The 24,480-nt window shown below is 32.3% G+C and overlaps 2 protein-coding genes across 3 annotated transcripts; both read right to left on the bottom strand.

The window, feature by feature from the left end:
- Positions 1–200: 200 nt before the first annotated feature.
- On the bottom strand, positions 201–6,228 carry LOC129322333 (protein indeterminate-domain 5, chloroplastic-like). 2 transcript variants are annotated; one of them, XM_054968621.1, is made up of 5 exons: positions 5,905–6,227; positions 5,425–5,755; positions 4,719–5,115; positions 2,298–3,563; positions 201–575 (listed from the first exon to the last, which is right to left on the bottom strand). In XM_054968621.1, exons 2-4 carry the CDS (start codon positions 5,588–5,590, stop codon positions 2,336–2,338), a joined length of 1,791 nt encoding a protein of 596 aa, XP_054824596.1. In that variant the 5' UTR covers positions 5,591–5,755; positions 5,905–6,227; the 3' UTR covers positions 201–575; positions 2,298–2,335. The 2 variants fall into 2 exon arrangements, with proteins under 2 accessions (XP_054824596.1, XP_054824597.1); XM_054968622.1 differs by having other exon boundaries at positions 4,746–5,115; positions 5,425–6,228.
- A 16,169-nt stretch (positions 6,229–22,397) lies between these two features.
- Positions 22,398–24,243, bottom strand: LOC129284555 (purple acid phosphatase 17-like). Its single transcript, XM_054920069.1, has 7 exons — positions 24,076–24,243; positions 23,708–23,864; positions 23,469–23,576; positions 23,259–23,383; positions 23,043–23,171; positions 22,888–22,955; positions 22,398–22,754 (listed from the first exon to the last, which is right to left on the bottom strand). Exons 2-7 carry the CDS (start codon positions 23,862–23,864, stop codon positions 22,541–22,543), a joined length of 801 nt encoding a protein of 266 aa, XP_054776044.1. The 5' UTR covers positions 24,076–24,243; the 3' UTR covers positions 22,398–22,540.
- Positions 24,244–24,480: the final 237 nt, after the last annotated feature.

Genomic DNA, 24,480 nt, shown 5'->3' with positions numbered 1-24,480 from the left:
AGCCGTTTAAATTTATTTATTTATTTATTTATATAATTCAATAAATTACTAATGCTCTTGTAAAATATTAGATTTTAATTGCTAAATTTTAATTATAGAGTACAGATTGGCAACCAAAATATAATAGAAATTAAAGAAACCGTATATAGTGCATATATATATATATATATATATAGGAGACTTAACTTGAAACTAAGACATGTGAACAAAGGAAGGGTATTAAATTAACTGAAGTCTGAAACATAAAGCTATAAACTAATGCATTGTCTGGTAACTAAGTTCATGAAAACCATGATATGTTTGGTGCTAGCTACAAATTTTTTTTTTGTTTTTTTGTTTTGTTTCGGAATGCAGGTACACTTGATGGAAAGAGCAAAAGAAAAACTCTGAATTAAGTTTAAGACAATGCAATTGAGTTGAAAGATGCCTAATTAATTATAAACGATCCGATGATCTGAGTCCATGAGGTGATGAGTGAGAGGATAGAGCAAAGTTGCATGTATATGTCTGCTTCTAACAATAAACTGAATTAGCCAGTCAACCTTGTATGGAACATGTTGATGATATCCAAATCCCTACAAAAGTACACAAGTTAGTAAACGTCTTTGTTATTGTTTTTGAAACGAAAGGCTATACACCCACAACAAAATTTAATTACAAATCAGATTAAAAAAAAGGTTGGCTTTTCCCATGTTGACCTTTATATGCTGCGGCAAAACATGGTAAGGTTGATTAAAGCATATCATGACAAAATTCAAGCTTCGAGAAACTAAGAGGAAACTAGCTAGACATAAATGTGTAATTCTTCTTAAACATTATATATATTAAAAAAAGTTGTGTTTTTTAACTTTATAAGAGTTGAAGATTTTTTAACCTACAATAACTGAAAAGGTTAAGACAGTAACTAAATTTTTATTATACAAATTCTTTGCAACTCGGGTTAAAGATTGAAAAATAATGTGCAGCTACGCACACACTAAAATTATACAGTGAAAAAGGTTTAAATTAAATCATTCAATAATAATTGAAATGTAAGTGTAAGAAGGTTGAAAAGAAGAATGAAAAGAAAGTTGAGGCAACATTTTAAAAAATGAAATCGTTAGTCATAGGAGGGTGACAAGAAGAGCGGAAGTTTGTTGGGTGTTGAGGGCACTCGTGACTCTGAGAAATCAAAATCAAATGAAATGAAAATATAAACAAAAATGGAAGAAAGTTGAAAAGGAGAAGACAATAGAAGAAACAAAGTGCCACTGCTCACCACTGTCCATTCCATGCAAGACAACTTTGTCAGAGCCCACCATTCCCTACTCTTTTAATTAAACAATCATCCCACTTTTTCTTTTTTAATTTTACCCAAACCAAATGTCCAACCCCACAGTAAAAAAAAAATAAATATGTAAAGCTACATTACTTTTAGGCTCACATTTACCGATGAACTTAAACTTTCCACCATCGTATCCATATTCATCTCTCTAATCTCACACAAAACCTTCCATTTTTCTAAGTAAATCATTATCTTATGTTTCTTAATGATTAGTTTAATCTTTTTAATATTTTTTTTACTTACATACTCCCTCATATCCCAAATACATGGTCCTCTGCATTAATTCATAAATTTTGAAAAGACTGTGTAAGTGGGGTTTTTATAATTAATACGTGGAAATTTTATGACACTTTTTCAAAAACACCCTGCCATTTAATGATAAAATTTTAATGCGTGGAGATAAAAATGTCTCATCATTAAATGGCAGAGATATTATAAAAAAATAAAAAATAATAATATAAGAGATCAGAGGCAATAAGACTTTATATTTAGGGTCAAATCAAAACCCTCAAATAGACATTAAATTTAGGACTAGAGGGAGTATATATATGATGAAATTAAAATTTAGTTATATTCCAAAAATAAGAAATTTAATTTTAAAAATTTTTTAGTTAATTAATCACAAAAAATTTAAGTTATTTCCTATTTTCAAAATTTAGTGGGTATTCGTTAAAGTTTATCATTTTAATTAATTAATTTATTTATTTATTTATATAATATTAAAAGATACCGTGTTTAAAAATAATTTTAAAATGCCAAATTAAAAATTAAAATCGAGTAATAAGCATATCTGGAAGAAAAGTAGGATTTTTCCCAAGAATAATCTACGTCTTTTTCCCTCGAGGGTTGTTCGAGAACATGCAAATTGCAAAGTAACCTGCTCTACTTTTGGACACATTTACCGATGGAATCAAACTTTAACAACCATAGCTCGCAATCAATCACAGAGCGGGGCTAGCAATTTTTCACGTACCTGGTACTTTGTTTTTTCGCAGCTTCGAGCTTAACTAATCACTGAAAATTCCCTCCGCTTCCAAAAGATTGGCCTGACGGCGCCGCAGCATTATTATTATTTCTGTGAGTCTCCAACGAGCCCAAGTTCATGAACCCTTGTTGCTGCTGCTGCTGATGATGATCTCCGGGCGAAATTCCTCCACTCATGGTTCTCACAATCTGCCCAACCCCAAGAAAATCTCGAGTGAGCCTGTCAGATCCCGCGGGCAGTTTCAGGTCTCTTGTGTTTGAGCTGTTTTGCTGTTGTTGTTGATGATGACGATGATCGTATCCTTCATACCCGCCAACAGAACTGAATGCGTTCATCAAGTCTTGCAGATTGCCGTTCTGACCATCGTTGTTCGTCGACGTCGACGTCGACGACCCTCCAAAAATGGCGCCATAGTTTGCTCCGACCAGCTGCTGCGGTGGCCTGTGGTGTTGATGATCAGACTTGGAGCCGGTGGTGGAGGAAGAGCTTCCGAAGCTTCTGAGTAGCGAGGCCGTGGCGCTGTTGTTGCTAGAATTCGCACCGATCTGAGCAGCCTTTTGAAGCAGTGCTGTTGCAGACATGGGAGGAAAGCTGCTGCTGTTACTGTTGTTCTGAAGAGATGTGCTGAAAAGAGAAGGAGCACTGGAGCTTGTGATTTGGTCGGAGAAGAAGCTGTTGGGGCCGTCGATTTGTCCTCCTCCGGTAGCGGCGCTTTCGGACAAAGGACTGTTATTGTTGTTGGCAGTGTTGGAAAGGAACGGAGGAAGGTTGAAGAGGTTGGTGTTATTAGGCGCAGCCGTTGGAGAATTGTTGCTATTATTGTGATGAAGGTCAGAGAATTGCATGAGTCCATGGAATTGCTTGTTTTGCTGATGATGGTGATCATGGTGGTGATAGTTTTGGTTTGATTGTTCCGTCATGAAGAAGACCGGAGGAGAAGCAACATTGGCCGCAGCAGCCATCTGCGGCGGTGGCGGTCTAATTAAGGAAGGTGGAAGAAGGTGGTCGAATTGGCCTGTCCGAGCAGTGCCACCGAGTCGCAAGATGTCGCCGGCTATTTGGTTGCTGGGGTGGTGATCATGGACGGCACCAGAGATGTGGGAGGCCACCTGAGACAAGCCTAAAGCCGCCAAGTTGTTACTTTCATAGAGCTGGCTCCCATTAATGGCGCTGCTAATCAAGTCGGATGGTTGTCTCGCACTTTCTTGAGCCAGTGCATCACAAAACGCCCTGTGGGTGATAAAACTGTCTCTCCTGCAACATTGATTATTTCCTCAAAACATTGATGCTTTTGATTATTAGTACATATATAGTACTCATCAGTTAATTAAACAAGTTTTTTTTTTTTTTTCGCAAGCTTAAGAACGCTACTGGTACTATATTAAAGAGAGGTGCATTATACATAGTCTTAAAACACGTTAGTTGAACTATTTTTAAGAACTCATTTTATTATGAAAGTAATTAAACCAATGAATACATTAATAAAGTTCTATCCATTGGAAGGTGTACAGACAAATATATCAACGAAAATAAACAATATATTTGACCTCCACAAGATTATTTAATTAAGAACAAGCTGGCTGGGACTTGCCTTGTCCAAATGTAGTACCATATAAATCTTAATATGCCAAATCTCTGCGTGCATTAATGGAGCAAGTATAGGCAGGAAAAACTATAATATATAAGAGTTTATGTATTTAATTCCGTCCCTAATTAAGATCCATTAGTGTGGCTGCATTATATTTTTAGGACTGTGCATGAAGAAAGAAACCCAGTCCTGGAAATTAAGCTTTGGATCTTGGTGTGGCAGAGAATGAGAGAGGGGGAGAAATGGAATTATTGATTTGCAGGCCAAACTTTACATGAAAAGGAGAACCTGGAGGATACCTGCAAGAGCACAGTACTGAGCACGTCTAGCCAACCCATAAGAGAACAAACATGGTGGCAACACCGCATTGCATATAGCAACACGTGAATCGGAAGAAAATAGAAAGAAACAAAATAAAAGGTAATGGGCTAGACCTGCACTGTTCCCAAGGTAAAATCCAGAGAAAGAGAGAGAAAGATGAAGAAGAAGAAGATGGTAACGATGACGATGATGCTGTTAGGTTCGTGTGTTTTCCTGATACCCTACGACCGAGGCAGTTTCCAAACATAATTTCACGTGGGAACGACGTTTCCTTCCATTTCCTCTATCCCAACGTACCAAGAGAAAGCAAACATGACAAACGAAACCATACGAGAGAAAGAAAAGGACGCAGAATCTTTATCATCTTCTGGAAAACAGAAAGCATCTAACCCTCTTTCTTCCCTAAGCTCTCTTTCCTTCTCATCACATACAGTTAGCGATACTCAGAACTAAGTAACTCAATCTATAATACGATCCCTTGAATTAATGATATAAGTTACCTGGAGAAGAGAGTTCCACAGTCGCACCTGTATTCTCTGGTACCACAAGTCTTAGAATGTGCCTTCCAATCAGATTGAACCGCGTATTTCTTGGAACACTTCTCACACTTCCACTTCTTCTCGCCGTGTTTGCGAGAGTAGTGTTTCTTAATCCCAGTGAGGTCACCGAGAGCTCTTGAGGGGTCATGGTGTACGCATGTGGGCTCGGGACACAGATATACCTTTCTCTTTGGCTCTTTGTTTGTCTTCTGCTTCAGCTTCCAAGGCAGGTTGTGTCCTCTTCTGTGAAGCTGTAGGTTCTGCTCTCTTTGAAACCCTTTGTTGCATACCTCACATATGAACCTGTTTGTTGCCATTAAAGTCTTCGGAGATAGAGCTATCACCTCTGCGTCTGGATCTGTACGTTCTCACAGAAAAAAGCCAAACCACAAACTATTCATTATACAACTAATTAATTAATAAAGCTGAGAATTAAAAGTCTGCAGGGGTCTGAAACACTTTGGCTTTCAGGGAATTAATTCCTCATTTCTGAGTTTCGGTTACAGACCTAGGGTTTTCTGGGAATTTTTTTATGTTTATAGAAGGTTCGGAAAAAGAGGATGAGCGATGAATATCTGAAGAGGAAATTAAAATCAGTTCATCACAACGTTGATTTGGAAATTTAAGGATTAATTAAATTGTATAAAAATTATATTGGGATACTTGCTTGGTGTTCCTGGTTGGTTTCTCTTCTTCTTTTGTGGTGGTGCAGCTGCGGTGGTTGACGAACTCGGAGTCGATGAATGCTGCTGCGGATTCATCATCGGACCCTGATCTCCTCTAATTCCGAAGAGCGACGCAGACGAAGAAGATGCAGCCATATCAGATAGCATATATATATCTTTGTGAATGTGTATATATATCCTTCCTCTTCTTCTTCTTCTCCAAGAATACAAGTGGTCTAATCTGGTCTGGTCTGGTTCAGCTGGGGATATCCTTTCTCTGCTTCTTCGGCCTTATAAAGCTATATCTGAATTCTGGAAAAGCCACATGCAATTCTGAACCAGAATCGCAAAAGCAAGGAAACTCAAATCCTTGCGGGTCTAATGATGAACAGCAGAAACAGAAAGGGGAAGATATACGGAAGAGAAAGCTAAAAGAGAGGTATGGGAATTGAAGAAGAAGACGGAGGAAAAGGGAATCAAACCCTCCATGGGCACACTGCTTGATATATGAATTTCTCTTTTCTGCTGCTGCTACTTCTTCTTCTTTCTTTCTCAGCTGGCTTGGCTTATTTTAAACGCCAGTTTGAAGCGAAGTGGTATGTTACTGAAATTATTTCACTGATTTGGTGTCATGCAGATACGGCAACACATAAGCACTGAAGAAATTTTTTTGGTTTTTTGCTTCCTCATTTTCCTCTCTCTCTCTCTCTCTGTATCTCTGCAATTCTCTGGCCTGCTTTTCCCTTTTCAATGTTTTTTCCTCCAGATTTCGCTCATTTGTTCCCTGCCATAAATGATATTCACAATATGAAAAATTAACAAGTAAGAGAGATGGAGAGGAACACAGAATTAATAATAATAATAAATAGTAGAAATGAGAGAGAAAACCCTGCGAGTCGGTGGACCCGATCGCGGCCACAAAACGACACAGTATGTGAGAAAGCAGCATGAAACAGCTACTACACCACTCTCTCTCTCTTGTATGGTATCTTCTTACTCACTCACAGACAAACTTTCTCTCATCACTGGGCCCCACTGGTCCTCACAGGAAAATTCAAAATAATCAATCAAATAAAAGTATAGAACTGAAGGAGGTGAAACTGACACTGTAAATTGTAAATCAGACCACGAGACGGTTACGTCATGTATCTCCTTATTGAACGAGTGTTTTATATAGCATGATGATAAATTTTTAGTTTTGATTCAAATGAAGGTTGTTAGAAATTTTGTCTTGTAATATTTAAAAAATATTAAATTTTTAGATGGGACAACATATATTTTCTTATGTGAGCGTTGCTTTAAATTTTTAGAAAGAAATGTATGTTAACAATTTTAAGGTTTGATAACATCCAATAACCATGATTTAAATTTTCATTGAATGGGTGGCTTTAAGTCTTTTATCATATTCAAATCCATGTAGATCCCAACTCAGGAACAAAAAAAGCATGGAACCAAATGAGGGGGAAAAAAAGATGTTATTATATAGCCTTGAGAGAAAGTAAAGAAGGAAACACCTGAAGTATGATTGGTGAAGTCTGAAGAAAATTGGTCTGAATTTGTTTGCTGTGGCAGTGTGTGTACTATTACCGTTTGTAATAGTGACTGACATGGAAAGAGCAAAAAAGTGGTCTGATCCTCAATTTGGTGTGCTTGGCTGCCTTTGACATGGTATTCATTTTGTGAGGTTCTTCTTCATTTTCTCTAAGCTTTTATATGACAAAAAGTTCCCTCTCTTTATATAATTTTAAATTGGGCACTATTAATTTTAGAGGATTTTGATTCTTTTCATCTAGACGCAAACAAGAATTGTTAGATTTAAATGGTTCAGATTTCATTTTAAGAGTAAATATGTGCACGATGGTCAACTTAAAAATTAACGTCAGACTCAAAAGTCCGACACATCACCTACATTAATTGGGATGCCTACATTTATTGATTTGGATCGGATTTTCAATAAATGCATAATATATAATTGAAATTAAATTAAAATTAAAATATATATTAAAAAACATGTGGCAATAGACAATATTTAGTGTTGAAGGTATATGATTATTTATCGACAATAGATGTTGATCCTAATAGAAAACATTATACTATTTAAGCATTAGGTTTTGGCTTCGAATTCGCATGAATGTAGAAGATTGATCAACTCAATCATGTTAGTGGATATGATTGATCATGGACATATATAACACAATTTGAAGTATTTCAGGTGTTAGCCCATGTAAATGTTAAATTATGAATATGGGATAGATGCCTCCATTTATTAAATTGAATTTCCAATGAATGCATAATACATTTATTTGAAAATATATCAAAGTACGTGCGTGGCAACAAACAACATTTAATATTAAAGATTTATTTACCAACAAATTAAACATTAATCTCAAAGATGAGTTGTGATTACTTAAGTATAATGTCTTGGCTTCGAATCCATATCAATATCAAAGATGCCTTTAAAAGAATTGCCCTATGTTTGAAATCTGAGTCGGCTTGAATTTGAATTGGTTAAAGTCAACAAACAAAGGCTTTTGACCATATGGTTTATACAAAGATTTATATATCTATATATCTTTTATCAACAACACTATTTCTTTAATTTTGTTCATTCACCTTTGCCATACATAATATATGACATGTTATAAATATTACAATTTAGTAATCTAAATAATTAGATATAAGTTCTCATACATTACACAAAGTCCTATACACACACACACACACATCAGGGCACACTATAGAAGATATGCTTTAATGTATTCAAAAAATAGTCATATTGTATATTTATCTGCATGTTAAATATGTGTGTGTATATATATATATATGGCTTTAACTTGTTTATAGATTAAAGTTCTTGTGTTTGATGCATGCAAATATGCAATGGCTGGCTTGGAGGCTGGTCCATTCATTTATTTTTGTAAACACCAATGAGCAATGGCTGAAAGTCACATCAGAGAGGGGCAAGAGAAAGGGTATTTTAGTCATTGTACATTTAAATGAAGTGGGAAATCACAATCAGAAGGCCCGAGAGAAGACCTAATCCAACCACTATGGATAAACAAATCGTACAGAATTTTAAGAATCCAGGTGCAGTTGATAAGGTTGGAAGTTGGAAACATGTACTGATGTACATGTGTAATTGTGTATGTTCTAAATCGTTGATTAATTTAATTATAAACCATGTAAATTTTTCTTTTTCCTTTTTTTGCATTTTAACGCGTTTTTTTCCCTCAAAAACATGAACTATCTAAGCTTGATTTAAATAATTAACTCGGTCAGATCAAATATAATTTTTTATATGTTATAAGAAAGGTAGGTTCCGAGCCAGTTCGCCGGTCACATTCCTTGAAGAGACAAGTTAATCTTGACCGTGGATCATGTTGGGGAAAAAAAAATAATGTCAAGTAGATTCTTTGGGAATTGAGATATAAAATGGAACAATAGAAAAAAGTGGAATGTGTGCTTTTCGGGATTTATGAGGTCTTTGATAAAGATAGTTAATAGTTTAATTATCAACTTCTTTATTGTCTTTAGGAAGACAATTCTATTAGTTGGAAAATAAAAAAGGGAGGACAATTCTACTATACTTTTTATTCCATTTCAGATTCAGCAAGGGTAGCTGTCATTCTTTCAAAATTATTTAATTATTAGACAGGTTAACCATAAAATTATCTCTCTCTCTCTCTCTATATATATATATTGAAGAGATAAAGGTTTGATTTTGAGTGGACGGCATAGGGTCAAGTTAAGCACCAATTTTTAACCATTATCCCCTAGTTAATCACCATTTATATATTGTAGCAACCACATAATTAAAGATACTCAAATAATATTTTTCTCAGTTCCTAATTAATCCCAATTCAAATTAAATGTGTATATATTACTAAGTAAGTAATCAACACATCCTATACGTTAATAGGAGTATAGAGCAGTATGTTATTTTTTATATTTCATATTAATATCATTTTAACGATTGCGATTGAACTATACTCAAATTTTGATGTGTATTACAGTACATAGCGATTTGTGTGTGTGTGTGTAGTAAATGAAATACTAGTATAAAATATGATAACTTGTTTTAGGGATTAAAGAGACATTGATTAATTTCATTATTAATGAGACAAAATGAGACAGTAGTCTTATATGACATTAACTTGGACTTTGCATGCCTTTCTTTGTGAGTATTATATTATGCCTTTGAACTTCTCTATTTCGTTACTTTTTTCATGTATTCATGGTCTTTTCTTCCAGGCAATGATGAGTTGATGATGACAAATACAAATCAAACTTCAACAGAATACGTAGAAATTTTTTGACTAACTAATTTTGTGCCTGTTTTTATTCCACATCTGAACGATTATTTTCTGGGAGTATTTCATCTAAGGACCACAGTAATTATTATTTATTTACAAAATCAAACCCAAAAAATTCTTAAATTACACTGTAGAATTATATTGGAGGACTTAATTGAAATAAACTTTCAGTGTAGAATGACCAAATTGTCTTATTGTTTAACAACAAATAACATTATAAATTAAACTTAACAAGAAACATAAGGAAATCAACAATTAATGTTAGCGATGTAAGGTTAATAATTTAACATATCATGATGGATGGATTTAACATAGGTTATTAAATAATGCATAAGTAGTAATGTTACAAGAGAATTAATGAGTAATGTTAGCGAGTTTACAAGTAAATTTAATTATTTAAACACATCATGATGAATGGTTTGACACAACCTTGATAATGTACAATTAATTAACGTTACAAATTTAACAAGTAATATGAAGAAATTAACAAACAATGTTAGTGATTCTACAAGTAAATTAATAATATAACAAGTCATGATAGATGAATTTAATACACATTAATGATATATAAGTAATATTATGGATTTAGCAAGCAATAGAAGAAAATTAACATGTAATATTATAGATTTTACAAGTAAAGTTAATAATTCCTCTGAATCATTCTAGAAGGACATTTTGATCATTTTGCTTTAGTATTTTATATCACTTCAGTCTCAAAATCCTATAGTGTAATTTAAGAGTTTTTGGATTTGATTTTTAAATAATTAGTTACTGTGATTCTTAGATAAAATTCTCCCTTATTTTAAATTAAGTTTAAATGTTCTAAGGAAAAATTTATTTGACTCTAATTGGTTTTATAACATGAGATCTAATCAGTGCAAGAACTCAGAGCGGAGAAGCCAAGATTTTTAATTTTGAGGGAGCTTGAGATTGAAAATTAAAGTACATATAATAAAAAATTGGCATAAATGTTGGGTAGGCTAGAAATATATGATGTATATCTAATATCCATATAATAAGAAAAAAATGTTGGAATCTTTGACAAAATGTCTCAGCATCATGGACTCCACATCATCAGCTGTATCTCCCAAGTACATTTTAACAAAGTAAAGTACTAATCCACCTGAATTTATGTTTGAAGATGAAATTGATGGTGGCAAAGTTGTCATGTGTTAGAGTAACTTTTGACAATTGTGCATGTCAATTTCTTAAATGAGACTGAATTGGTGACATTTATAGAAAGCCTTCTAAAAGTGAGTTGAATGCTTTTGCCAAATTTGACCTCTTATGATTAGGTGATGGCATGCATATATAACAAGAGTATCAATACTTGCCGTGTTGAAGTTGTATGTTTGATCAATTTAGAATAATCCAATCGGATAACCCTCACAAAAAATAAAATAAATAATTTTCATGCCAATTATTTCAATGAGGACAACTACCTGATGAAAACCTTATACCACATTTGGTAGTATCAGAGAATTTTTTTAAGGAAGTAAAAGTAGAAGAGAAAATAAGATAAAAACATGATTTTAAAACGTGCTTGATATGCACATATAAGTGAATCATTTTTCTATGAAGAAATGAGATTCATTGTGACAAACAACCTATTTTTTCAATTTTTTTGTTTCTCCAATTCCAATTTCATACTGTAAAGCAGCCATCCATTATGTTGAGCTAAGTTTGCTTATTCAACACACCAATTTGATAAGAGGGTATTTGGTTTTCGATCTTGGTAATAATAGATTTGATTCTATTTTTTTAGGAAAATTAAGGGCTTGTTTGGTGTCTAATCACATTTTTTATTTTAAAATTATTTTGTAATATAGTTTTCAAAATTGTTTTTCAAAATAAAACAAAATAGAATTTTTTTTGATTATATTAATTTAAAAACAATTTTAGAATTAAAAAAATACGCTGATAGTGATGGTTATAAGTATTTAATAATAATAATTTATGATAAAAATTTGTCAAGATAATTATAATTTTTAATAATCAAATGTAGTATAGTTTAAAAATAAGAAAAATAAAATGAAAACAACTTAAAGTTATTTCTGTTTTTTTTGTTTTTGAAAATAAAAAATGGAAACAGTTTTAAAAATAATTAAATTGAAAATACTTAACTAAACAATTTTTTAAATTTTTGTGTTTTTTTTTAAAAATAGCTTTTAAAAATAGAAACAAACATACCCTAAGTTTAACTTCTTTTTGTCTCCAAATTAATCTCCAAAGTCTACACATAGTAATTTAATTTACTCATAAAGCTACGTTTTTCTGTTTATTTTATAAAATATATACATATTTAATACACACACGCACACATGTGTTTGTATGTACATGTATTAATTTTGGGAATGAATCGATCAATTTCGTCATACTACGTTAATTGCTATTAAAAAAAAACTAGAGTTTAAATAGTTTGAATTCAAAAGATGGGGAATAGGACCACGAAACATGACATATATCACTATCAAAAACCCGCCATTTGTTAGCCTAGTGATGAAGAAGTGTTCTCTATCCTTAAATACTTGGTTCAAATTTTGGCCAAAAATAATATTCTATTAATCAGACAAGGTCGTTTGGCCAAGGAAGAAAAAAGACCATGTTGATGTGAATATGATACATTCCTAATAAATTGAACCAAGCCACCCAAAGATTGTCTCGAAGGAAACATAATCAATAGGCGCATAAGCTGATCCAATATAATTTTGCCTATATTTGAAAACTGCTGTCTAAAAGCCAACATCTTTAATCACAGATATGTTAGTCTGTTATCATTGATATATATATATATATATATCTATATATATCAAAGGAATATGTGAGATATTACCGAGAACTTGAATTAACTGGTAGGATTGGTCCTCCTTCCTTTTTAATAATTAGAGGTATTGAATTTGAGTCTTAGATATGCACAGCAATTAAATTCTTTTTGGGAGGTATGCACTCCAAAAAAGTACCCACAAGCTGTCTATCAAATTGATTTGGGACAAATAATTGAGATACTAGTGTTGGCGGTAGGTAGAAAAGTGAAAGCTGTTTGAGTCTTGTCGAAGGATATTGTTTTTAAGAATTATTCCAACGTATTGGTATGACAAATTGACAGTTTTTTAAGATTAAACAAGCATGTCCTGCAGGTAAGTAAGGGCACAAAACAACACAGACTAACAAGAACAAATACTTAGACATCACAACATACAACACGCAAGGAAGAGGAAAGAAGCGGCTTGAAAACTCAAGAGCCAAGCCAAGTGTTTTGTCCACATGCATGCCTATATATAGGCCAAGATTTTGGACATGAACATTGGGTCTTTAATTACCAGCATTAAACCTTGGTTACACACACAAAACCGCCATTAAACCTCAATTACATGCATATTATTTCTAGAGTCATTGGAGGACAAAACGGTAGCAAAAATTGATGAGTAAAATCCATTTAAGAAATTGCTTAAAGGATAGAAATGGTTAAAGTTCAAATTCAAACTTCAATCAACTAAAAAACAAGATTTTCTAGTAAGCTAATTTAAATAAATAATTATTTATTTTTGCAAAAATAATCTACTAAGAGGAACCTAATGCTTGTTTAAATCGCGCATAGGAAGGTGAATTGGCTATTTTCAATTGTGATTACCTTGAGTTGGCCTGTTACATGTGCATGAGTCCACTTCTTCTCCAAACTCATTTTACTAGTCTATTTTATTCCTTAGTATTTATATATACTAAAAGCTCTTTTCATGTAAGCAATATAGGACTTTTTCTTTTGACACACACAAACAATAACTATAACAATCGGAGCTCACGCAAAAAGAGGAACATGAGAGGCATGGTTTGGATTAATTTTTCCTTCAAATCGTTTAACTTACCATCAAACATTAATTTATTTGAGTGAAATTTTCATCAAATATTTTGTTAAAATTAATATTTGATGAAATCAAATTTTCCAAAATTGTACTGTTTTTCTGTCAGAGAGATTCTTATCGATTCAAGATTAATCAGTTAAATAGTATTTTGGCTGGGCACGACATAGTTAATAAGTTAGTTTGTGATGAAAACTTAATTCACTTTTTAATTATAACATATAATTCACTTTATTTACTATGTTCTCTTGATATAATATTATAACGAACACTTATTATTTATACACATGGTGGTTGTATTTTTTTAATAATAATATGATATATATATATATATATATAAGCTAAAGTAAAGTCACATAATATTTCTCCATGAATTTTTTTATTTGATGTTCATGGAGAAATAATCATATATTATAAATTAACAAAGAGAAATATTTAACAATAATTTTTCAGCCATCATCTTCTTTGTTTGGTTCTACTGTGTTCTTACTCTTGCATGCATAATACCAAGACACAAGAAACCAAGTAGAGAAATTAAACAAGCATTGTGTAATATATATATATATATATATATAACTTAGGGGATTGCAACTGTTTCATTACCTCCACTTTAACAATAAAATATATGCAATCACATATGGATACACAGTCAAACAAATGATAATTAATTTGGTCAAATAATTTAATTACAAATAAAAAATTTTAAAAAAGATTACACTAAAATATAATGTTAGAGACTACATTATAAGATATTTAAACTCTAAGGACTTAATAATAAATTTTGTGAAATAAAAAAGGACAATTAAAATTGATGCAAATTTTTTGCTTAACATTAAAATATAATACTCCTTCTGTTAAAAAATATAAAATATTTTTTATAAAATTAAATATTAAAAAATATAAAGCATTTTAAGGTGTAATTATTTTTTTTAAAAATGTTTTTAATAGATAAATTATTTATATTTATTGTTAACTGAAATATCATTTTAAAGAAAAAAGATGATATTAATTTAAAAAATGTTAACTAATTTATTAAGGATACGATTCAGTTAAAAATATTTTATACTTTTTAATAGAGAATGAGTAAAAGAAAAAAGATTTGAAAAACTTCAAATCACACGTATATAGTAAACATTACATCAAAGAAGGAATTTAAAAACGAGTACATAATTTTCATAGGGATTTGAAGAAGCCGAGGACGGAGGCGACTTCGAGTTGATGAGCAATGAAAATTAAAATATTGAGAATCAGATTGATTATTAGACCACACTAATCTTAAAAGTTAATGTTCAAAATCATAATTAAATTGTAGCTAGACAAAGACTCGTTATTACCAAAATATTTCATTAAAACAATTAAAATATTGATTCAACCACTTGCCAATTCAATAAGTTAACTTGATTTAGTTTTCGATATCATGACAAAACTCGTAATTCAAGTTGTTCAAGGCTTTTGCGTGTGTGTGTGTGTGTGTAAAAGGTTGCTAGAAGTAGTACGTGTTGAATCAGAATGAATAGTGTGTGTCCTATATATAACTGACTCCAATGTTAATCCATGTAAGTATCTCAGACGTTACGAAAACCATAAATTGAAAGAACCAAAGTCAAACCGTTGCAAAGAGGGCAATTACAGTAGCGTCATTAATGAGGTTCAATACTTTCGGCACTCTCAGTTTCTTTCATCAACAATCCTCCTCCTAAGTCCTAATAATCCACCACTCTCTGTCCATTGCGTGTACATAAATTAAGCAGCTCCGATCCCATCAATTTCAATGTATGTATCTTCAAAGTACTCCCTCTCATTTTTATTATAAGACAACTTCTAAATTTTTTTTTTAATTCTTAATATAGAGTACATGTGGAGGGTTATTCATTATTATATATTTTTTTAATTTATCTTTGTTTTATAAATTTAATTGAAAAAATATAATCATTAGTCTCTATAATTTTATTAGATTTTACTTTTAGTTTTTGTAGGTTTTTTTCAATGATAGGGATTGAAAACATTGAAACTATAGGGACATAATTAATAAATATCATTCAATCTTATTGAAATTATAGAAATTAAAAATACTGAAAAATTTACAAGAATTAAAGATAAAAACTTGATAAAATTATAGGGACTTATGATTGTGTTTTTCCAATCTAATTTCATGGCTTATGGCATATATTGTGTATTGGCTTCTCTCTTTCTATTTTTAATAGGGATAAAGTTGATATTCTTTTATTTTAAGACATGTTTGATGAGTTAATTATCATTCCTTAATTTTAAAAGATCTATTAGTATTAAAAGTGACTTATAATATAATAGAAGCCCGGGGATATAATATAAAATCTATCTACTCCCCAGATTAAATTAATATCCATAAACTTATAAGAACAATGTTTGATTTTTAATTTTGTGAAATTAATAATCACAATAAAATGTGTATAGGAATGAAAAACTTGCCAACAAATTAAATGGGTGCAATTAAGGAGGTAATATTGAAAAAATTAATTATTATATCTTTATCTTACGATTAATTGGGATGAAATAGCACTTCTTTTTGACCAGCGGATGAAATAGCACTTTAAAACTTTGTCCTTGACAACATATATATATATTAGCAACCTCGACTGACTCAATTGATTTTATCCAGGGAAATTGATAATTTAGTGGAAGGTGAGACTGATAATTTAGTTCTACAATGATTTACAAATTACGAGTCCTCTTTTAAAATTTATGATCTAATTATTATTTTTTAAATTTACAAATTACAACTCCAAAATTTAACATATTTAAAAGTTATGATCAATTTGTAGGCAACAAGTGGCTGCCCCCACTGAATTTCGCTTTCACTCACCGACTAATGACCTGTTTTTGAGTCCGTGAAGTTGTCATCCACATATTTAAACGTAATCAAAGGCATTCAAATTTAAACGTAGTTGTCATCCACGATGTGATTGGTTACATTGGGTGATAAAAACAGTAAGTTTTTTCATGCCTCTATCATTATAAGGAGGAAGAAGAATAGAATTGATGCTCTCAAGGATAATAATTAGCGATCAGTGGGTTTTTGATGAGGAAGCACTAAAATATATGGCTCGAAATTACTTCCAAGACCCTTTTCAACAGGATTTTAATGATGATAGAAGACTTTTAACCAAGAAATGGTTCCCAAAGCTTAGCGATGCTAAGTCATTGAAAATTCAAAGAGAAGTAAGTGACATGGAGATTAAAGAAGCTGTCTTCAAGATGGGAGCTTACAAAGCATTAGGGCCAGATGGATTACAAGCTTTTTTCTTGCAAGATCAATGGGGTGTGATTGGTTCCTCTATATGCAACTTGGTGAGATCAATTTTCGCGAATCCTAATGGCGTTGCTGAGATCAATAATACCTTAATTGCTTTAATTCCAAAGGTGGAGAACCCTTAAACAGTTAAGGAACTTAGACCAATCTCTCTTCGTAATGTTAGCTACAAGATTGTCTACAAAGTTCTTGCAAACAGACTGAAACCAATTATGGATAAGGTGATTAGCCCACATCAGAGTAGTTTCATCCTAGATCGCTAGAGTAGTGACAATATTATTGTTATCCATGAGGTGATTCATCTGATGAGGTACTTGAAGCGAAAAAAAAAGGTTATATGGCTATGAAAGTAGATCTTGAGAAGGCGTATGACAAAGTTGATTAGAATTTCCTCTATCACATTCTTATTAAACTCGACATCCAGGCTGGCTTACGTAAGGTATTTATGGCTTGTATTAGTTCAACATCTTTTAGGGTTTTGTGGAATGATAACCAAACTAATAGTTTTACTCCTACTAGGGGTCTTTGTCAAGGGCATCCCATGACTCTTTACTTATTTACTTTATGCATGGAAAAATTAAACTATATCATGTCAATCTTGTAAGAAGGGACCTAATATTACTCATCTCTTGTTTACTGATGATTTGGTGCTATTTGTTGAGGCATCTTCTAACCAGGTTGAGGTAATTAATGATTGCATCCAAAAGTTTTTTTTCTATTTTGGCCAAAAAATGAAAAGGGATAAGACTTGTATATGCTGCTCAAGTAATATTCATTTTAATAGAGCTTTAGAATTGAGCAGGCTGATGCAAGTTAATTTGATAAGGGATTTAGAAAAGTACTTGGAATCCTATAGATCCATAAAAGAGCGTCATATTTTTTGTTCACTCCGATCCTGGAAAAAGTCAAGAGTCACATGTCTGGTTGGAAAATTTTTTTTAAATATGGTTTGGAGAGCTATTTTGATCAAATCTATTATTTCAGCAATGCCTAGTTACTACATGCAGACTATGATCCTTCCAAAAAAACTACTTGGAGGGTGAAGAAAGAATGTAGAAACTTTCTTTAGAGAGATGAGGAAAATGGAAAGAAACTTCATCTATTGGCTTGGACAGAAGTTATTAATGCTAGATAAGCTGGCATTCAAGAGGAGGTGAATTGGGTGACATTTAAAAATTTTAAAAAAAAAATCAAGGAGTAAAGAACTTAAATGTGAAGGAAAGAGAGACAAAATACACAAGATTTATCCTGATTCAGCCGAAACTTGGCCTACCATGAGCTTCAATGGGTACTTGCAATCACAGTATAACTCAAAGACTTAATTAACCTTAAATCAACCAACAAACCTTACTGCAATTCAGGAAGTTATTACAAACACTTGAAAAATACCTTTTCAAGATTTCAAAAGAATAAGAAGATAAACTCTCACAGAGAAACCCGCCTAAAGAGTAGATAAATTATAGTTGAAAACTTATAAATTTGTGAGAGTTTTTTCACAATTCTTTTCAAGAAAAATGAAAGAATGCTAAATGTTTAAGCACAATTTGAAATCTTTTTGAATGCTCATATAAAGCAAGGTTCGCTCAAGGATCAAAAGTTCTTGTTCAAACTTAAATTCTATTACACATATATAGTTTTAGTAGTTGGCAGACCGTTGAAATAGTGTTACTAGTCGTTGGTGTAATTTCTTGCATGCATCCCATTATATCACGCGTGAAATGGCTTGTGTCAAGTTCTAAATATAGACATGTGATAAATCAAGCGTGAATCTTAGGGTGTCTCACACGTGGTTTAGAGTGTATGAACATATAATCTAATCTATGTGTAAAAACTCGCGTGCGACCCTCTTGCTCTCAAGCGTGGTTTGGTTAATAGAAAGCCAAAACCAGTTTTGTGTGACAAATCATGCGAGTGACCAACATGTCCTCAAATATGATTTGGATAGTAGGAAGTTAAGCCCAAATTTGTGTGACAAAACTTGCGTGGAACTAACATGCTCTCACTTGTGATTTGACTGGCAGAATGCTAAAACCAATTTTGAGTAACAAATCTCATATGGAAGTAATAGACCATCACATATGAAATGTCTTGTTTCAAACCTAAACTATTAGGGAAGACAAATTACGGGTGGAGCACAACAACACTCACAAATAAAATGGTAAGTTGCAAAACTTAAGCCATTTTGCAATCATATCACACATGAAACTATTATGCACTTAAGCAAGATTTTGCATGATCAAGAGATATGGAATTGTGAATCATAGATCACTCAAATATATAATTTGAACATGGCTTAAAAATATTTAAGACTCATTTTTGGCAAAGTGTGTTCAAGAGAAATAATGTAAAATCACACGTGGTTACCATCTGCTCTCATGCGTGAAATGGCTCTTGACAAAATGCAATAAAACACAACTTGACAAATCTTGCATGTAGACCAAAGGCTTGGTTGCGTGATTTGGAACACAAAAGTGACGTTAAGGAATTACACAAACACAAGTGACAAATCACACGTGGATCACTTCCTAATTCTTGTGTGAAACGTCAGTTGGTGTGTCTAACTTGTAAATTATGCTAGTGATCATACAGGACCACACGTGATATTATAGACAGTGAAAAGACAAATTTTTATAAACCACTACAAGCTAAAATGATATAATTTTCACGCTTAAAAGTATTAAGATTAGTCTTAATGTGCATAAATGAGACTTATGAGCTAAAGATAATGTATTTATTTTACTGATAATGAAATGTGATTAAGCTCTTGAAGTTTACACACTGAATCTAAGAGAATTAAATGACTTATCCTATAGTTCTTCATTTTCTCTTGATTCTTCATATTCTTGAGGTTTAGTCTTCATCCATGATTCTTTGTCTATTTGCACACATAACAAATATCTCTTCTCTCATTTTTGTAATCATCAAAATACACAATCCAACAATTAAAAATAAATAAAGAGAAGGGTTAGGCATTAAGGATTTAAACTTGTAGAATAGAGCTTTCATGTTTAAACTTTGTTGGAAGCTTCTAACCAATGATAAAGCCTTGTGGGTATAAGTCTCAAAATCTAAATATAAGTTTGGCATGGATGTTGTCCCCTCAGTTAAGATAAAAGTGAGTACCTTTCTGACATGGCAAGCTATTGTGAATTACTCGCATGGCTTTATTTAGGTTTTAAAAAAAAAGAATTGAAAATGGTAAAAGCACTAAATTTTAGACTGATTTATGGGGGTACTGTGATATTCCACTAGCTCATATTGCTATTAATAGCACTTTCAATGCCAATGAAATAGTTGCAGACTTTATTTTAAGTACAGGGACCTAGAACCTTTAGAAAATGAGGATATGGTTGCCTAGCCATGTTATAATTCGTATTGCCCGAACTAGTATCCCGAGAGATGAAAGAGGTGAGGATATGTTTGTTTAGAATCCATCCTTAGATGGAAACTTTAATATTTCTTCTGCCTATAAATTTCTTCTTGTAGGTACTCCTTCATTAGCAGGAAAAATTTAAAGCAAAATAAGGTGCTGGACTAGACTTGAGAAGATCAAAATTCATTTATGGCTAGCGATTAAAGACAAATTGCATATCGCGACTAAAGACAAATTGCATATCATAGAGCTAAGAGCTAAATGTAATCTCCAACAATCTGATTATTGCCTTATGTATTGCAACCAGAAGGAGGATGTTATGCATATATTTAGAGATTGCCCATAAGAAGAGGAATGTTGGAAAAAGATAGTGAAGGAAGAGGAATGGAGCAAGTTTAAAAGGCTATAAGGAATGGAATGGCTTCTTTGGAACCTTAAAAACTCACTTGGTAATAACATAACTCAAAGCGTGCCTTGGAATGTTCTATTTAGATATAATGCTAGGATAATTGGTGTACTAGATGTAAAAGAATTTCCTCTGATGATACCAATGTAGATCCTAGTCAAAAATTAGATACACTTTAGCAAGTAGAAAATGATCTACAGTTGTTGCAAGTATCCACAAGGACATCATCTAGCAAAGGAAGGAGTCATGCTTAGTGGCATAGATTGGAGGAGAATGCGGTGAGATTAGATGTAGATGGATTCCAAGGATGGCATCTCATGTTGTGGTGGTGTGATAAGAAATAGAAATGCATAATGGATTGTTGATTTTAATTCATGTATGTGATCTTTTCCTCTTGTTATAATAGAGATTATTAGTGTAATTCAAGGAGTAGAGCTTTGTTTTAACAAGGGATTCCATAAAGTTAATGTCTACATAGATTGTACTGAGGCAATCAATTTGATCTAACAATGGATAATCATTTATACTAGGATATTTTGAATTATGCTAGATCCATTTTGCATGAAAATCATTTTTTTTAATTTCATGTTTAGAAAGGCAAACAGATGTGCCTATTTACTTTCTAGTTTGATTGAAAACCTTACTAGATCCTTTTACTCTCTTGATCAACCCCTACCTCAATGTAGAGAGGTGTTGGATGATGATAAGAGACGATTATCTTTATGTACTAAAATAACCTCTGTTGGTTAATGCATCTTTCTTCATTAAAAAAAAATTATAAGATTCCTATCGTGGTCTTGTATATTTATGTTTATAAGAGAGAGTGTTTATTTTGATCTTATTTATAAAAAATTTCAATAATTCTTGTGTTCATATTTGTCATTTTGTCCTTGTTAAATTCTGGAAAAGTTATTAAATATTAGAGTATATTATTTTTACAGTATGTATATTTAACAAGGGTAAAGTTAAAAACTTATTAAATTTTTAGATAAAATTAATGAAGTTTAATGTTTTTCTTAATTTTAGTAAAATATATTAAAAGTGATTTATAAATAAGATTAAAGAGAATACGTTACATATGTTATGAGAAATTTTTAGATAGACCTGATACATTACGTCATTTATGGTACATTTACCAATTCAATCAAATAAAATATTACATGTCATTATTTTTAATAAATTTGTTTTTACAAGAAAATGCATATTTAATTTATTGCATTTTTTTTGCTATTATTACTATTAAAATTAATTTATATTTAATGTTGTCTGAATGTCAATTTCTATTAGATTGATTATGAATGATGTGATGTATAGATCTATCTAAAAATTTCCCCATATATTAAGTCACCATTTCATATGGCATTCAATATTCCATAAAAAATAAAATAATAAAATAAATATATAATATAATGATTATTTCTAGATTTAAGGATGGTGCAAAACTGCAAGCCATTCTTTATCTTCTTTGCTCACAAGAAAATCAAGGAAATAAAAAGATGATGTATAATTATTAGTAACCAGCCATGTTCACATGCTCAAGGAATTTGAGACACTTATTGAATCTGAATCTAAAATATAAGAATCAAGTTTTTTCTTTTTTTCATAGGGTATTTGATTAGATCAGATTCAAGCATTATTAAGCCAATTAAAGAAAAATCTCCCAAGACATTTGACGCATTCATAGGAATTTCAACTTGATATCTTTCCAAAAAAGCAATAACATAGGAAGATACGGCGTGGTAAAAGAAGAGATTGTTCAATACTAGATTGGGCCAATAGTTGATGGGCTTAGAAGTCCAACGCCTATTCTACATTTGGTTGTTTTCTCGAAGCGACAAGCTAAGTTAGGTTTGTATGTGCATATTTACAGGACTGAGAATTCAGATGGAGGAATGCTGGGGCTTGACCATGGTCCATTGATGAAGAGCATTGGCAGAGACATCGTAAAATACGAGGTGGGCATCAGTGGGAGTGACCTGCGCCGACATAAAACCTTGTCCATCGTAGAAGAATCTCACAAAGTCCTCACTGCTCTCCTTCACATCTCCCCTCCATGCCTTCGACCCTGCTCCGCTCGTTAAATACTGTATTCCACTGCATTATATATAAATATATATATATGATTAAAACCCTCATTTATTAATATATCTAGCTAGGGTTTTCAAACAATATAATGTTTCATGACCCGATAATGAAACTTTTTTAGTCCCTTTCCAAGTCTTACTACCTATCCACGCTGCTTATGTGTTCCAGACAGTGGTCATGCCCATTTATGTACATATCAACACCGTAGGCCTGCATGCATAATAAACTAATTAATTTTCAAGATTCTATCATTGTACTTGTGCTCTTATGTATATAAATTTGTATGTACGTACAGACCTTGAGCAGTGGATCGAGAAGCTTGACAAGCTCAAGAGTGTCACCGTGATGACCAACGCTTCTTATTGCGTGGTGACCCACCACAAATTTCCATGTTGCATTCGAACTTCTCAATTCCTCTTCTAAATCCTGTATATGTATAATCTCACATTAATGTTACATTGTTTCAAACTATATGTCAATAATAAAAAGCTTGCTCCAATTATGAGTAGGTACCTGAAGAAGGGTGGAGACATAAGCTTGCCTGGGAGACACACCTCGCCAATCATAGACATGATCTAATTCCGTGAAATAGCTTTCCACAAACGGAGTCGTGTCAATCAAAAACATGTCGCCAATTCCTGTATATGCACAGCAGTCCCATGTATATCATTCAATATCCACCAACACCAAATAAAGCTTTCTTAATTAAGAATACATATATACCTGCATGAACAGTGAAGGATCTGAGGCAAACCCATCTACGGTCAATTTTCCTCAACAGTGGACTTAATTGTGCCAGTGCATCACCCCTATAGTCATGGTTTCCCAGAACTGTAATATTTAATTAAGATATACATATAAGATTGACTCACATCAATGATTGAGATAGTTTCATCATATATATCAGACAAAAGAAGAACGAGATAGAGATAGAGCGAGAGATTATTTTAAAGTGAAGTTACCAGAGAACCATGGCTTTTGGAGGCTCTTGGCAGTGTAAATTTGAGTAAACGATTGCACAAAAGCAGGGTCAGTTACATTCCTTAAACCATCATCGTAGATATTGTCTCCTGTCGATATCACGAAATCTATGTCCAGTTTCTCTCCTATGTTTCCCATCTGTCATGCTCATGATGAAACAGTTACAATATTATTATTATTTTTATATATGTCCAGTGTATAAATGAAAAGAGAAAATTCAAAGAAAGAAAGATCTATAGACGGTTAATTAACCAGTTACAATATTGTTATTATTTTTATATATGTCCAGTGTATAAATGAAAAGAGAAAATTCAAAGAAAGAAAGATCTATAGACAGCTAATTAAAAACCTCTTTGGCAACAAGGGATTGATTATATTCTCCTTTTCTTCCCCAGTCTCCAATGACCAGAAAATTGAGGGTTTCATTACGTTTTGGATGATGGCGAAGCCTGTGAAGGCGAGCATGAACTGGTATCACAAGACACACGAACAAAACCAGTAATATTAAACGAACGAGAATTGCCGGGAACGCCATTGCTAATGATGATTATCTCCATTGTTAATTCCTGTGAGGGGTTGATATAAATGAAAGAGGTTTAGTAATTAAGAGAAGGAGATTAATAGCTAGCTTAACTTGTTAATGGATATAGAGGTATCTGCAATGGGGACATCACGTTTTGAGGAAACTCCTATTTATGGAGATTGCACAGGTTGGTGATCAAAAAGATCCTTGCCCTAAATATCCTCTAAATAT

Source organism: Prosopis cineraria, unplaced genomic scaffold (genome assembly GCF_029017545.1).
Source record: "Prosopis cineraria cultivar Desert tree isolate PC_DT_omini unplaced genomic scaffold, ASM2901754v1 PC10, whole genome shotgun sequence".
Lineage (NCBI taxonomy): Eukaryota > Viridiplantae > Streptophyta > Magnoliopsida > Fabales > Fabaceae > Prosopis > Prosopis cineraria.
Note: the sequence above shows the minus strand (reverse complement) of the source record. Positions and strands in the feature narration are given on the sequence as shown.

Coding starts and splice junctions, on each gene's coding strand:
- LOC129322333 (XM_054968621.1), bottom strand. CDS start 5,590: ATGCTATCTGATATGGCTGCATCTTCTTCGTCTGCGTCGCTCTTCGGA. Junction 5,116..5,424: donor AAACCAACCAGGAACACCAA/GCAAGTATCCCA, acceptor GAGAACGTACAG/ATCCAGACGCAGAGGTGATA. Junction 3,564..4,718: donor TGTGGAACTCTCTTCTCCAG/GTAACTTATATC, acceptor TCAATGTTGCAG/GAGAGACAGTTTTATCACCC.
- LOC129284555 (XM_054920069.1), bottom strand. CDS start 23,864: ATGGGAAACATAGGAGAGAAACTGGACATAGATTTCGTGATATCGACA. Junction 23,577..23,707: donor CCAAAAGCCATGGTTCTCTG/GTAACTTCACTT, acceptor TAAATATTACAG/TTCTGGGAAACCATGACTAT. Junction 22,755..22,887: donor CACATAAGCAGCGTGGATAG/GTAGTAAGACTT, acceptor TATATAATGCAG/TGGAATACAGTATTTAACGA.